At 41.2% G+C, this 13,154-nt stretch overlaps 1 protein-coding gene across 2 annotated transcripts in view; it reads right to left on the bottom strand.

Annotated features, from left to right (window-relative positions):
• Positions 1-3,026: 3,026 nt before the first annotated feature.
• LOC119125342 (protein kinase C beta type-like) overlaps positions 3,027-13,154 on the bottom strand; it is a 39,437-nt gene continuing 29,309 nt past the window's right edge. Inside the window, exons 16-17 of one of the 2 annotated variants that reach the window (XM_037255704.1) lie at positions 12,205-12,345; positions 3,027-5,570 (exon numbers count right to left, since the gene is read on the bottom strand). In XM_037255704.1, coding sequence (XP_037111599.1) covers positions 5,418-5,570; positions 12,205-12,345 — 294 coding nt within the window. In that variant the 3' untranslated portion in view covers positions 3,027-5,417. Of the gene's footprint in view, positions 5,571-9,232; positions 9,751-12,204; positions 12,346-13,154 lie in introns of those variants that run through there. The other variant, XM_037255703.1, reaches the window with a different exon arrangement.

The raw sequence follows: 13,154 nt of genomic DNA on the forward strand, positions 1-13,154 counted from the left end.
ACGCTGCCCGCGTTATCTCGCAAGGAGACTCATTAACATAGAAATGACTTCAGGAAGAGAAGCATGGCGTCCCACCTCGAGTCGGAGACGGGCGGGTGGGATGGTGAAGGAGTGACACTGAGGGGTAAGGTAGGCAGAAAGAGAGAGAGGGAGGTAGATGGGAAAGAGAGATTTGAAGGAGGGATTGGAGTGGATAAGGAGGAAAGGATGGATGAAGGGAGGAAGTTGAGAGTGGAGTAAAAGAGAACAGAGGAAGATGGGAAAGAGAGATTTGAAGGAGGGATTGGAGTGGATAAGGAGGAAAGGATGGATGATGGGAGGAAGTTGAGAGTGGAGTAAAAGAGAACATGGAGGAAGACAGAGGATAATTGGGATAAAGTTTACAGGGACGGATGACGGTGATGGTATCAATCCTAATCTTGATATCACATTATTGATATCCGAGATATCCTAACTATAAATTGCAACTCATGGTAAAATTTGCCAAAATTAAAAATGTTTTAGACACCAAATTTGCTTGAGTGGGTCACATGATATTATTTGTGATCTAAAGGATTATTTTTCTATAATTTACTTAGAAGGGTAACAAAAATTTAGCACAATAAAAAAAATTATTGCTTATTTTTAAAAAAATGTAGTAATTATAATGTATTGAGTAATTATTTTAGAAAAAAACTATTGAAAGGGATTTAAAAAAAATACATTTTGCTTTTAGGAAAACTGATAATCATTTTTGGCGGGCAAGGGTGGAGCTTAAAAATAACGAAAGACTACCTTGCGTCATGTTCACTCCACAATTGTTTCAACACGGCGGCATCATGTCTAAAGCAACATTGGGACAGTCTCCCCATCCTTCTTGCTCGCCTGGTTCTTGAAGAGAGTAGCACTGCGGGCTCGCTGCTCAGTGAGCTGGAACCTTCTCACGCCTCAGGCCAGCGCTTTGAGACTGTGAAGAAGGAGGGGGGGGAGGAGGAGGAGGAGGAGGAAGATGAGATGAAGAAGCACTTGAGTAAACCTCAAAGAAACCAGACAGTGAACAATAAACAGCTTGCACGAGGAAGATAAGTGAAAACAGCAAAAAGACACTAGTTTGCTTCTATTTGGGTGCTTTGGAGTATCCGGAACTTGTCGACTGTTGCTTGTGCGTCGTGAAAAAAAATGTGTGTGCAGTCAGCTCAATGTGTGTGTGTGTGTGTGTGTGTTATACCAGATGGGGATGACTCCAGGCAATAGTGCAAACATATGGTGATGTGTGGCATGATTCTGGCATGATGCTAATATGTCAACGCTGTGATTTATGGCGTTCATAGCCAAAGACACGTCCTCAAGAAACTATTTTCTGCACATGTACGTTTCAATAAATGTCCAACTCAATTAAAACAAAGCATTTTTATGTTCGGTTCTCCTCGATTCCTCAAACGATAAAAGTACACACACTTATACAAAGAAGCGGTCTATTTGTTGTTTCTCTTCAAATGGTTTACCCGGCAACTACCGTTTTTTTCCATGTATAATGCGCAAAATTTAACTAATTTATTGTCCTAAAATCTGGGGTGCGCATTATACACGGGTACAATTTATTTATTTATTTATTTTTTTAATCCGGATATCATACGGAGGCCGCCATTACAGATGCGCTTTCTTCTCTGCTGTTCACTTCAAACACGCTCCATACGAACACAATGCTCTCGTATCAGACGCTTGCTCGATCACCTGCTCGTTTGCTGTCACAATGTACCCTACACAAATCCGAAACCTTTCTTTGCTATTGAGTTTGCTAGCGCATGCGCAGTGATACTGACGGGCAGAATAACATCCGGTTGTTCCCAAAGATGATCTTTTTTCTGAAATAATTTTACGTTTACGGACTTAAGTAGGAGTCAAAATTTGGGTGCGTATTATACATGGGTACAGGCTTTTTTCCAGCATCAACATGCCATTTTTAGGGTGCGTATTATACATGGGGGCGCATTATACATGGAAAAAAAACGGTAATTGAAGAAATACAGTCGAGTAAAGATGCAAAATGTGTGTGATTAGACACAAGACTGACATATTGATTAAGAGCGGAAGAGCAGAGTGAATTAACGGTGATGTGTGATGGAGTGAAACAACCTATGTTGTGCTTCATCAAAGTGTGCGTGTGGGCGAGTGCGAGCCAGAGTGTGAAGTAAATCCAATAAGCTTCTCCGTCATGCTCTTGAGCATTTTCTAGATCCGCTGAATGAAATAAATAAGATTCTTTCGCTTTTGTCACTTTCTCATCGTTCTCCCCAATGCCGCTTTTCATTGGCCCCGCCCACAATTCAACTATGTGTACCTTTACAGGTAAAATGAAGGTTAAAAAAATATCTGTTTGCTAGCAGTAGCAACGTAGCGGAGGAGTTGTTATTTCCATCCGATGCAATGAAGCGTACCACAAAGCAGGTGCACCTTATTATTGCCAATATGCTGGAAGATATAACCCACCCCCTCCCTTTCCTAATAACACAATAATGATCCAATATGTTCCTCTCTGCAGATAGTACAGAGAAATATCTGCTATATTATGTTGCACGCTAAGCTTGCTTCCAGGTGGAGAGCTCTTGCTGCATATTTGGGTTTCAGCCTCACACTCCAATTACCGAAGAGCTTTAAACGAGATGATTTGTATTTTAGTAGTGGCTCCCACTTAAGTTGATCGGGGGAAATTTCCAACAACAAAGATAATTAAACCTGCTGTTCTTTTTATCTCCTTATTACACACTTACCGTCCGTTCAATCTTCCATCAAGTCGTCATCTATCTGCCGTGTGCACCATGTCCTAGAAAACAAAATTTTGAATTGTGCTCTGATTACACAAATCGGTAAGGATTTGTGTTGCTCGGAGCAAAAATCTAAATTTATCAAATGACACAGTAAAATAGAAATATGTCATACTCACCAAAAGATGCTGATCATCAGTCCAACTTATTGAATGCTGAAAAGTGACGATGTTATTGAGGACCAATATTAAGTTGCCACCAAAATGAAAATAAACCCAAACGTGACCTTTCACAATAATTTATTATTCTACAACCATAAACACCAACAGTACACATTTTCTCATTGGTGAACCATGAAACAAAACATTCTTCTACTTTTCATTTGCAGTATCTTTACTTGGCATTTAGCATGAGCAGCTAGCCCGAAATCAAAACACGTGAGGCAGGGCAGGGGAAATTTAAAAAGGTGCCACTAGTTCAGGTTCACTGAGACCACCGCACAGAGGAAAAGAAGGTTGAGCTAAAGCTAAAACAAGACGCGGATGGGGAACTTAACATTTCTTCTTGTTTGCTAATTTGTCATAATATCTCAATCGACAGCAATTCCAGAATAATTATCTTAAAAATGTGTAGCTTCAGCTATCATAATGGAAGACTCTTACCCTACACTGTAGATGTACACAAACTGTAATCTCTAATAACATGGATCCACGTACAAAAAGAAGCACAGAATGTATGATCATTCTCAATATATGGAACACGTAACCATCAGTTCATCGACATTTTACAGCGGGTCGATTCAGCTTATATAGTACAAGATATGAACGAGAGAAAAAACACATGCATGCATAGTATAACTCTAGAAATAACATTAACGTGTTTATTTTTAACATTGCTTTTTAACCACTCTGCCTTTCTTTTCATCTGTGTTCGATATTCCCCCCGTAACTGATAACGGGAACGCCACTGCCACCTACTGGAGAGGATGTGCAATTAGTCTAGTTTTGCAAAACAATCAGAATCTCATAGTGTCTTGATCACTTTTAAAAATATTCTTCAATAATTCTAAACAGGGCAGTAAAGAAATGTGTTCAGGTTTAGAAGTATGCATTAAACTGTGTGTGTGTGTGTGTGCCTGCATGCGCCTAAGTGTGTGCATCAGACCCGCAGTGTTCCTTGCGCCTCCAGGAGAGAACATCATTGTTCGCCTTGTTACGCTTCACTTAATAATTCCGAGTCTCAATCAAGCTAGTACAGTACGGGAGTGGATCAACTGCAGTGCAGTGCAGTGGGCGTGCTGGCAGTCCGCTGTAAAAAGTGTCGGAGAGCAGATTTGCTGAATTTGAAAGAACATGGCCTTGAATCCACACATATTTTGCATCTTCCAAACGTCAGTTATTCAATATCTGCATATATTTATGCACGCACGCACAAATGTGTTTGGGAGGGGGGGGGGGGGGGAGGGGAATCAGCAACCTTGCTGATGTTATTGCTGTTTGCAAAATGGCTCATTTGGGAGTTGTCAAAGCATCTCCTCAGCCGCTGTGCGGGGCCCGATTGGTGACCGCCGCAACCTTTTGACATCACATCATTTGCGGCTCCCCAGTGGGCCTCCACAGAAGCAAGGATTACCGAGCAAATGGAAATAATTAAAGGGGGGATGGGAGGCAAAATGCTTCAAAGAAGTTTCCTCATTAGGCATTTTCCTCAGTGATGTGTCAGCACTTCCAAAGTGCCACGAATGACCGCTAATTGAAAAAGGCAACAATGGTCAAGATGCACAAATGAGCACAGTCATGGTTGATGTGGGCAGTTGAGGGAACAGCCCAAATGCTCAGAGCTCCGTTTCCGCAAATCCACTGGCACCCCAAACGAGAACTTTCTCCATCTTGCTACTTTAAAGTTGGCTCAATTTGATATAGTAGAAGCTCCAAAGTTGAACACCAATGAAGGAACTTCTTCCGTTTTGGCCTCTCTGAACTACGTCTGCTTTAAAAGGGGCGGTTCTGTCTCATGCAAATGAGCCCCCATTGGCCCCGCCCCTTCCACTGCAGAATTCTGAGCATGGATTTTGTTACCATGGTGACCCGAGCGAGCTACGGCCAAGCAACTCCTTGATCTAAAGCAACCCGCAGCAATCTAAAGAAAACGAGGGACGTGTGTTTTCACTTGTGGAGGCAGCACTTCAATGTCTCGCAATGGATTTTGATTGACGATTTCACTACATTGGGTGACACTTTGTCATCTCTTCGCAGGTATCGTAAAACCAAAGGAGCTATTAATACGATGAAAATGTAAAACTATTGTAATTTTTTTTTTCATTTTGACCTTGTCATATTACACTTTTGCTCGACCACATTGTGAATGCATTATCATTTTGAAATAGACATTGTAAAAAGCCCAGCAATGCAGTTAACCTCTATTCTTATTACAATATAGTCGGAATGGGAAAAGGGAACCCAATTAACATTTTAAGACTATTAACATATTTATTATTACATTCAATATGATGTCATCCTTTCTATAAACATTTTTTTTTTTTAAGTTTACACAATACTTTGAAAGTCTTTGGTAACCAGAGTATTGTGCAAGTCGAGTTGGACGATACCATTTATGTGTTGAATGGACTGGCCTAGCACGTGTCACCTCTCTCGTCAACATTCCGCTCGGGCTTCAGTTCGGACCGTCGTAATCCGGGTTGGTGTAGGAGAAGCCCATGAAGTCATCCTGGTCCAGGTTCATGATGACCAGCTTGTCTGTGGGCGTCAGGTCGACGGCCATCTTGGTGAACTCTTTGTCAAAGTTGCACGTGTCCCGTCGGGTTTTCTGCAATGTGACGTGAAGAAGAGAGGAGGCCGATGTGGAGGGAGAGTGAACGTGGACGGAAACATGATTAAATGAAAATGAGATGAGCGGACAGGGATGGAGAAGAAAAGTGGACACTACATTAGGTACACAGGCATCCTCCAAAGAGATTGAAATTGAAAAACAGCTAAAGCTAGGCTAATATTCTAAGAACTATATTATGAGAATGAAAGGTTCCAAAAAAGCCAGAAGAAAATTACAAAATTAATCAAAAACATTGACTAAATAAAATAAAATAAATAAAATTATACCCTTGAACCTGGATGACTGTAAATAAATGGCAGTTATTTGTATATACAGTATCCTGTTTATCCTGCAGGGATATTGTTAAAAAAAAAAAGTGTCAGCTCATCAATTTTCTGTTCTTCTGTTTCAAAACTTTAACCACACACACATGCATACATGCTCACACACCCAGCTGGCAGCCATGTAGGGCAGCTCCTAATATGTTCCATCTGAGCACGCTTGAATGTTGCTTAATGCTGTGAGGCAGAATGATGGCGATATGAGAGGAGGAAGAAAAGCAGAGATAAATATCAGTGGCCTTTGGTGGAGATGTGGCGATAGAACCCGCATCCCAACCACAAGCTCACAGGATTATTACATGGAGAGTCATTACTCCGAGTCGTCCTTCTACTTCCTGCTTCCCGCCATCACTTTCCAGGAAGCAGAGGATTAGCAGCGAGTGTGTGTGTGTGTGTGTGTGTGGGAGGCACTGAGGAGAGGAGGGTGAATGAAAGGCGGGTATCGAACGCTGACCTGTTTTGGGCTGATAAGCGCTGGCTGCTTTGTGCCGAAGCCACTGGCTTTCATTTTTTTAGGGCCGCAACATTTGGAATTAATTATCACACGCTCCGGAGCTGCAGCGGCTTACTGTGTACAACAGCTATGACAAGCACGCCAATACAAACTTTAGACAGCATCCGCTGCTGTTCAAAATCATTTGCATTAAATCCAGTTGCATCATGAATGACAAAATGACTTTCACCCACCCCAATAGTGGCGCCCCAACATTATCGTGTAAACAGATTTTCATTCACAACTAGAGGTGTCAAAATTAATCGATTAATTGACAAATTCGATTATCAGATTAATCGTCTCATATTTCAATTTGTAGTAATTATCTCCAAATCACATTGAAGCATTAAAAAAAATTCTAATTTCATGAAAGCAGACTGATTTATCATTTATGTTTGATCAAAACAACACACTTGCAAACTTTTACGATAAAATATTGATCAATTGTTTTTTAATCACTGAAGACCAAACGAACAAAAATTTTTTTTGACGCCTCAAAATCTTAGTGTAATATTTTAGTCGACGAGCATTATTTCAAAAACAACACAAGTCCATACTTTACCTTGGAGAAGACAAAGGTGTGTCTGTTGCCATAGTGTTATCCAGAGCCTGCATTTCTTAGTTTTGGAGGAGGGCATTTATTTTCTTATGGCATGAATGTTTTATCCGCATCAAACACATTCAAACCTAACTTCCTGTACCCCAAATCGTAGATTCATTGAACCCATTCGCTCCCTAAAACATATTTGACTTTACAGACTCCACACTGTACTTTAGCGACTGGCTTTAGTGGCTCAGCAGGGCTGTGTGTATGTAGGTCGTGTTGTGCATGTTATTTCCTTGAAGTCATCAAACCTGCGCTTCCCCCATCAAGGAAAGGCTCTTATGATAAGTGGCAGCCATGAAATATGCACAGCCTGTCGTAGCCGCCCGCCTTGCTCCGTTTGCCGCTCCCTCCCTCCCTCCTTCATTGTTGCATTCCCCTCTTCTTGGTCTCTTTCCCTTCCTCTCTCCAGTCTACTCCCCATCTGTCAGCCTCCATCACTCTAATCTGGCTCCTCCACTGCATGTTGCACCAGCTCAATAAATACACATAGAGAAGAAGAAGCAGCAGCATAAAAGGCTGCAGACCACTATGAAAGCACACATGACAACTCTCCTGCGCAGGACTAACTCTTTTTTTATTGCAAGCCTTGTATTGTAAAATTATCGAAATTTGGCACGTAAAAAGCCTTTTCTTTCATTCCACACCAAAGAGCTGTTTCAAACATTTGAAGCGCTGTGGACTAAAACACATAAAGCACCGTTACATGGAAATACTGTAAAGCCTCAATGATAAAACATTTTTTCTCATGCAGGAATTATTATTTTTTTGCATCGCTGTTATTCAAAAATGCAAACACATCTTGTGACCTTTACAATACTGACCAACGGGTGCACATTTCTATGCACTTAACTCTGATACTGTTTATTTTATAATACAGGATACCACGTACAATAAATAAAAATGGAGATGCATTAACGGTCATTTTTAGCTGCATCTATATTTCAAGATTTAATAAGAATATTTTCTTCCTTTCAACTGACCAGCCACAATGGGACCAATTGCACAGTCTATCTTGCATCTTGTTTACATTTACAAAATAAAACACGACAGTCCTACGATTATGGGTTATATAACACCAAGTCTAATTTGAGCTTAAGTAGACTACGTTGTGGCCAGTTAGTGGCTAAGTCTGTCAATGAAAACAGACATTTATGAATCATTTAGTAAAAATTAATGATCAGCTGCAGCGTACTGCTGTAATGATACTAGATGAATTCATTCAAGTAAAAATGTTTGGAGTGAAAAAGAAGTTCCAGTGAAGTGCGGTAACAAATACCACCTTGTATCCACGAGATTATTGCTAAATTGAACAAAACACAAAAAGACAAACATGACTGTGCTTGTGTGACTTGTTCCATTCTGTGCTGCTGCAGTTTGAACGGACACCTTCATTGCACATGCACACAGCGCACTTAAAACGTCGTCTTTTAAGTTTCGTCGCTAGGCAACACGACAAACTGTCACAACACATCAACCCCCCCCTTCGGTGCTTCCACCTCAGCGAATGACGTGCAAACATTCATTCAGACTGCTTTCCTCTTCCACCAGCTGTGGAGCAGCAAGTCAGATCCATACCAAGCAAGATGGAGCCAATATGGCCGTCCAAACAAACAAACACAAGCCAGCCAGGCGTTGAGCCGAGAGGTCAGGCATGCAAAGTGCATTCTCATCCATTCACAGAAACCGGATATATTATGTACACAAGTGTTGGCGACCATGCTTTTTTGTCAAACACAAAGAAAGGAACTGCGAGTCCCCCCACCCCAAAAGGAGTTTTGTCTATCGAACACACCATTCAAACCATATTTTACCATCATGATCTCGGAAGAGCACGCAAGTAGGCATGACAGTAAAATACAATGCCTGGGTCCAACTGATTGATATAGTACTGATATAGAAACTCATGCACGAAAAGATCAAGCATTCCAATTATAGATAAGAAAAAACATACAGTGGCTAAGATTAATATCGACGCTTTAAGGGAGCACACCAGTATTGCAAGCCAAACTCAAGAGTGCCAGAAGAGCCAAGGAAGGAGACGGGGGAGAGAAAATTAACATCAAACACTCTGAATGCTGCCATGTATTGTTTTGTTTTTTTTGCACCCATGTATGTTATTGTCTATGTGTATGTCATGATTCATTTATTTAACACAGTTTGTTCACACTGCATGTGAGTAGATATCGGATTTTTTTTTATTAAACAGAATTCTTTTTTGCTGAATTTACTCCATTTTATTTCCCCAAAGTACATTAAACATTTACTTTAAAAAAAAAATCATCTTAATGCAGTGAAACGCAACTATTTTGGCCAAAACAGTTGTAATGCGTTTTCAGATCATCAGAATGTCCAGTAAATTGTTAATAAATCTATTTGGACCTATAAAATGCAGTGTGAGCAAGAAATGTGTTAATTTGTTTGTGTTCTAGCACATGACTGGTTGCAATGTTCCAGGTTTGATACCTGCAGAGACTCGCATGCATGTTCTGTATGCAGTAGATTTTGTGTGTGCGAGTGTGTGTGTGTCCCCCAATATCCATAAATGAGCTTCAATCAAGCCTGCTCAGCGGCAGGGTCAGGGGCAGTAGGAACGCTTCCAGGGAAATCGGAGTTGATAAAAGAGAATCCTTGAAACTCGTCCTGGTCCAGGTTCTGAATCACTTCGTCGTCGGGAGGGGTCAGCACTGGCGGGTGGCGCGTGAAAAAACGGTCAAAGTTCTCAGCGTCCCGTCCACACTGTTGAGGAGGGAGGGACGGGAGGGCGGATCGGGGGTAAGGGGGGTGGACAAGAATGGATGGATCAAGGAGGGGAACAAAAGAAGGGGTGGCAGGTAGGGCGGGAAATGACATCACTTGAACATCGTTTCAAATAAGTTCTCCTACTTTGGGCTGTGCTCCAGTTTACTCCTGCTGGGGATTTGAATCACTCTGGACTACAGTGGTACCTTGACTTACATTTTTCTTTTATTCATTCGTTCCGTGACCAGACTTTAAACTCTCGTGAAATTAACCAAATCAAATTTCACCATTGAAATGAATTGAAACACCGTTAATCTGTTCCAGGTCCAACCAAACTTACCTCAAAATTTTATTTCATGATTCTAATAAAGTAAAAAAAAGCCAAATAATAATAATAAATATTAAAATATTAAAACCTAGTAAAATAATTACAAAAATCCTGTGTAGAATAATTAGTTAATTAGTTCACACACACACACACACTGTACTTTGTAAGTAAAGGTACCACTGTACATTTAAAGTGATAAAAGATCACTCAAATTAATCCCAGCACAGCACTGGAACACAAGTTCCTTGTTTCCAAATATTTGAAACACATTCAACCTCATTTTGAACATAAGGCCACTTAAGTCTCAAATACCCCGTGGAGGTGCACATACATTCCATTTTAAATTGTGTTTCCATGACAGACAAGTGACAAATCCAAAACTCACTTATGTGAACTTACAAGAAAAGTTATTGTTTACTTTGTCAGTGTGACCATAAGAAGCCACCCCAAAAAAAAAGCTTTTAAGCCCAGGAGGTGTGTCGCCCTCTAAGTGCATGAAACAAGTTATTAACTTAAAAATGATATTTTCCCGACAGCACGCCTCACGGGGGCTTTAAGACAAGCAATTTTCTGCGTGCGTCTCCATCACTGCGCTTAGCTTTAATTAAGAAAACAAGGATACGATATCCTCTGACAACGTCACCCAGAGGAAAACTCCAAAACTCATTAAATCTGTGTATCTCTGAAGGCTAAATGAAATGAAGCCACCGTGTTTATAGTTTAGGGAAATATGGGCAACACACCGAGGTCAAATGGTATTTTTCGGCTAATTACCTGCCTTTTAAACTCTTTGGGCAACCAGATGGGACAACGTGCAAATTTACCACGTCCTCATCTCACTTCTATTCAATTCAAAGCGTGTCACTTGTTTTGTTTGCATCAAGGCAAATTGAGAAGTTTCCGTTACAAGGTGCAGTGCACTCCAGGGTAGGTTTCATTTGAGACTGAGCCTGTGAGCATGCAAATAAAAAAAACTGACAAACGTGATTCAACTGTGAACACAAAGAATTGGACAAAGAAAAAATGTGCGAGTGGATGGATGAATGGATGGATGGACGGAATGTTGTGGTGGGAAGGATGAACATTGAAGAATGGCCACAAAAGATGAAGACCAAGTGGAAGTAGCAGGCCACGCCACATCAACAGTTGTGGGGGTCAAAAAGCCAACCTGTCAGTCAGAATGTTTAATCCTCGCTCCAAATCTACTATTCAAGCAAACCATAGTCACATGTGACACACCAAAATCTTGCATTATATAAATAATCTCAACTGTCAGCCATGTGAGCGAGACAACCACAGCATTTTAATAGGCACACCTTGCCTTGCCTTTTTTTTTTCAAGTTCCGACTAAAGTGGCTGGTGAGTAAAAAAAAACAAGAAGCACGAGTGCCGTAAAAAATATTATTCAGTCATTTGCCCAGCAGCAACAATATTCCTAAAAAGAGAACCCTTCCTCACTAAGTGACTAATTTAAATATTTAATGGACAAGAGAAATGACTAGACAACAAACATTCGAGTTCCTTGTGAATGTCAGCGGGACCAAGACTTCACCCAAAAACGTGCTCCCACACACGTTTGCACAAATATATACACACAAAAGGTTCCTCCCACATTGCAACAACACACATACAATTGTAGAATCAAACACACAAAACAGCAGGTCAAGACAGCCGCATAAAAAACACAAGTCAAAAACACCTTTTACCAGCAGCGAGGCTTCGGGCTGCGCGAGTATGTGCGTGCATAACAATGGCGCGTGTGTCCGAGTCACCGTGACATCATCGGGCTGCTAATTCTGATCCAAGTCAATTTATCGTAGTGAGAATAAACACACACACTGATACGAGGTTGTTTTAGGTCACTTTGTCCAACTAGTATCCTCTCCGCTTTTTTGCCCGGAGTATGACGCTAAACTCAAACTGACCTCATCTGACAAACTAGTTGCATCAAATGGACTGCGAACTTATTCGGGCTAAAATAAAACAAAAACCATGATCTTGACTTACCTGTGATTGTCCCATTCAAAGAAGAGAAAAGAGACAGTGTAAAGTGACAGAGGAGAGCTCAGAGTTGAAAAAGATCAAACTAGGATGACACTTTTGTCACATTGGGTCAAACTTACAGCTTTAGGTTTGAATGGCGGCTGCACCTCCTTGTTCTCCAATTTCTCCCAGTCCATGTAGCGGAAGAAGCTGTGGTCCCGAATGTCTCTTTCCCCGTCTGGAGCGCAGCCGAGCCGTTTGGCCGGATGCTTGGTCATCAACTGTCCAGACAGAGCGAAGAAGAGAATGCGGATTATTAGCTTGCTTGCTCTCATGGCACCTGCAGGATTTGTCTGGTGCATTGTTCAGTCTTGTTTGGTTGAAATGTTTGGAGCTGTTGACATTCAAGTGTTATTTGCCTCATACATTTTTTTTTTGTTCAAGGTCTTTTACACACCTTCTGGATTATTATTCAACACAAACAAGATTTCGTATCTTAAAAGGTCTCCGATTTAATACCCATGGCCCCCCCCCGGCCCCCCCGAAAAAAAAACTAGCTCCGCCACTGGTAATCAGTCCTTTTCTTTCTCTATGAACTTAAGTGAGCAAGCATCCCCGAAGCCAGCCACGTCTTTTTACCACGTTTGTATTCCCTCGGGCAAAATTAAAGAGCATTTATGACGTCTGTCCAGGCAAAACCTTCAGAAAGTCAACACGGCCACTGATGTGTGTGTTTGTGTGTAGCTGGGGTGTGCCTCCCTGAGGAGCAGCAGTCATAGCTCATTACATTAGAACTAAAATAACATTTTTCACGGGTCAGTCAATTACGCACACACAAAGGCAGACGCGCAGTCTCGTGAATCAACACAAAATTATAGAAAGGAATTGTTTACACACGCTGCTGCTTCCATTCTCTTTTTTTCTGGACCGTAGGAAGGCTGAGAGATAAAATTGTGCTCAGGCAACCTGCTGATAGATGACATCTGTATATTTTTTGATGAGTCATCAAATGTAGTGAAAATACTGGACATATTGGGCGGCGTTAACATAACATTTTGCTGACGTCTGCAAAATATATTTACCTCCCAAC

This window comes from Syngnathus acus, chromosome 8, assembly GCF_901709675.1.
Source record: "Syngnathus acus chromosome 8, fSynAcu1.2, whole genome shotgun sequence".
In the NCBI taxonomy this organism is placed as follows: Eukaryota; Metazoa; Chordata; class Actinopteri; order Syngnathiformes; family Syngnathidae; genus Syngnathus; species Syngnathus acus.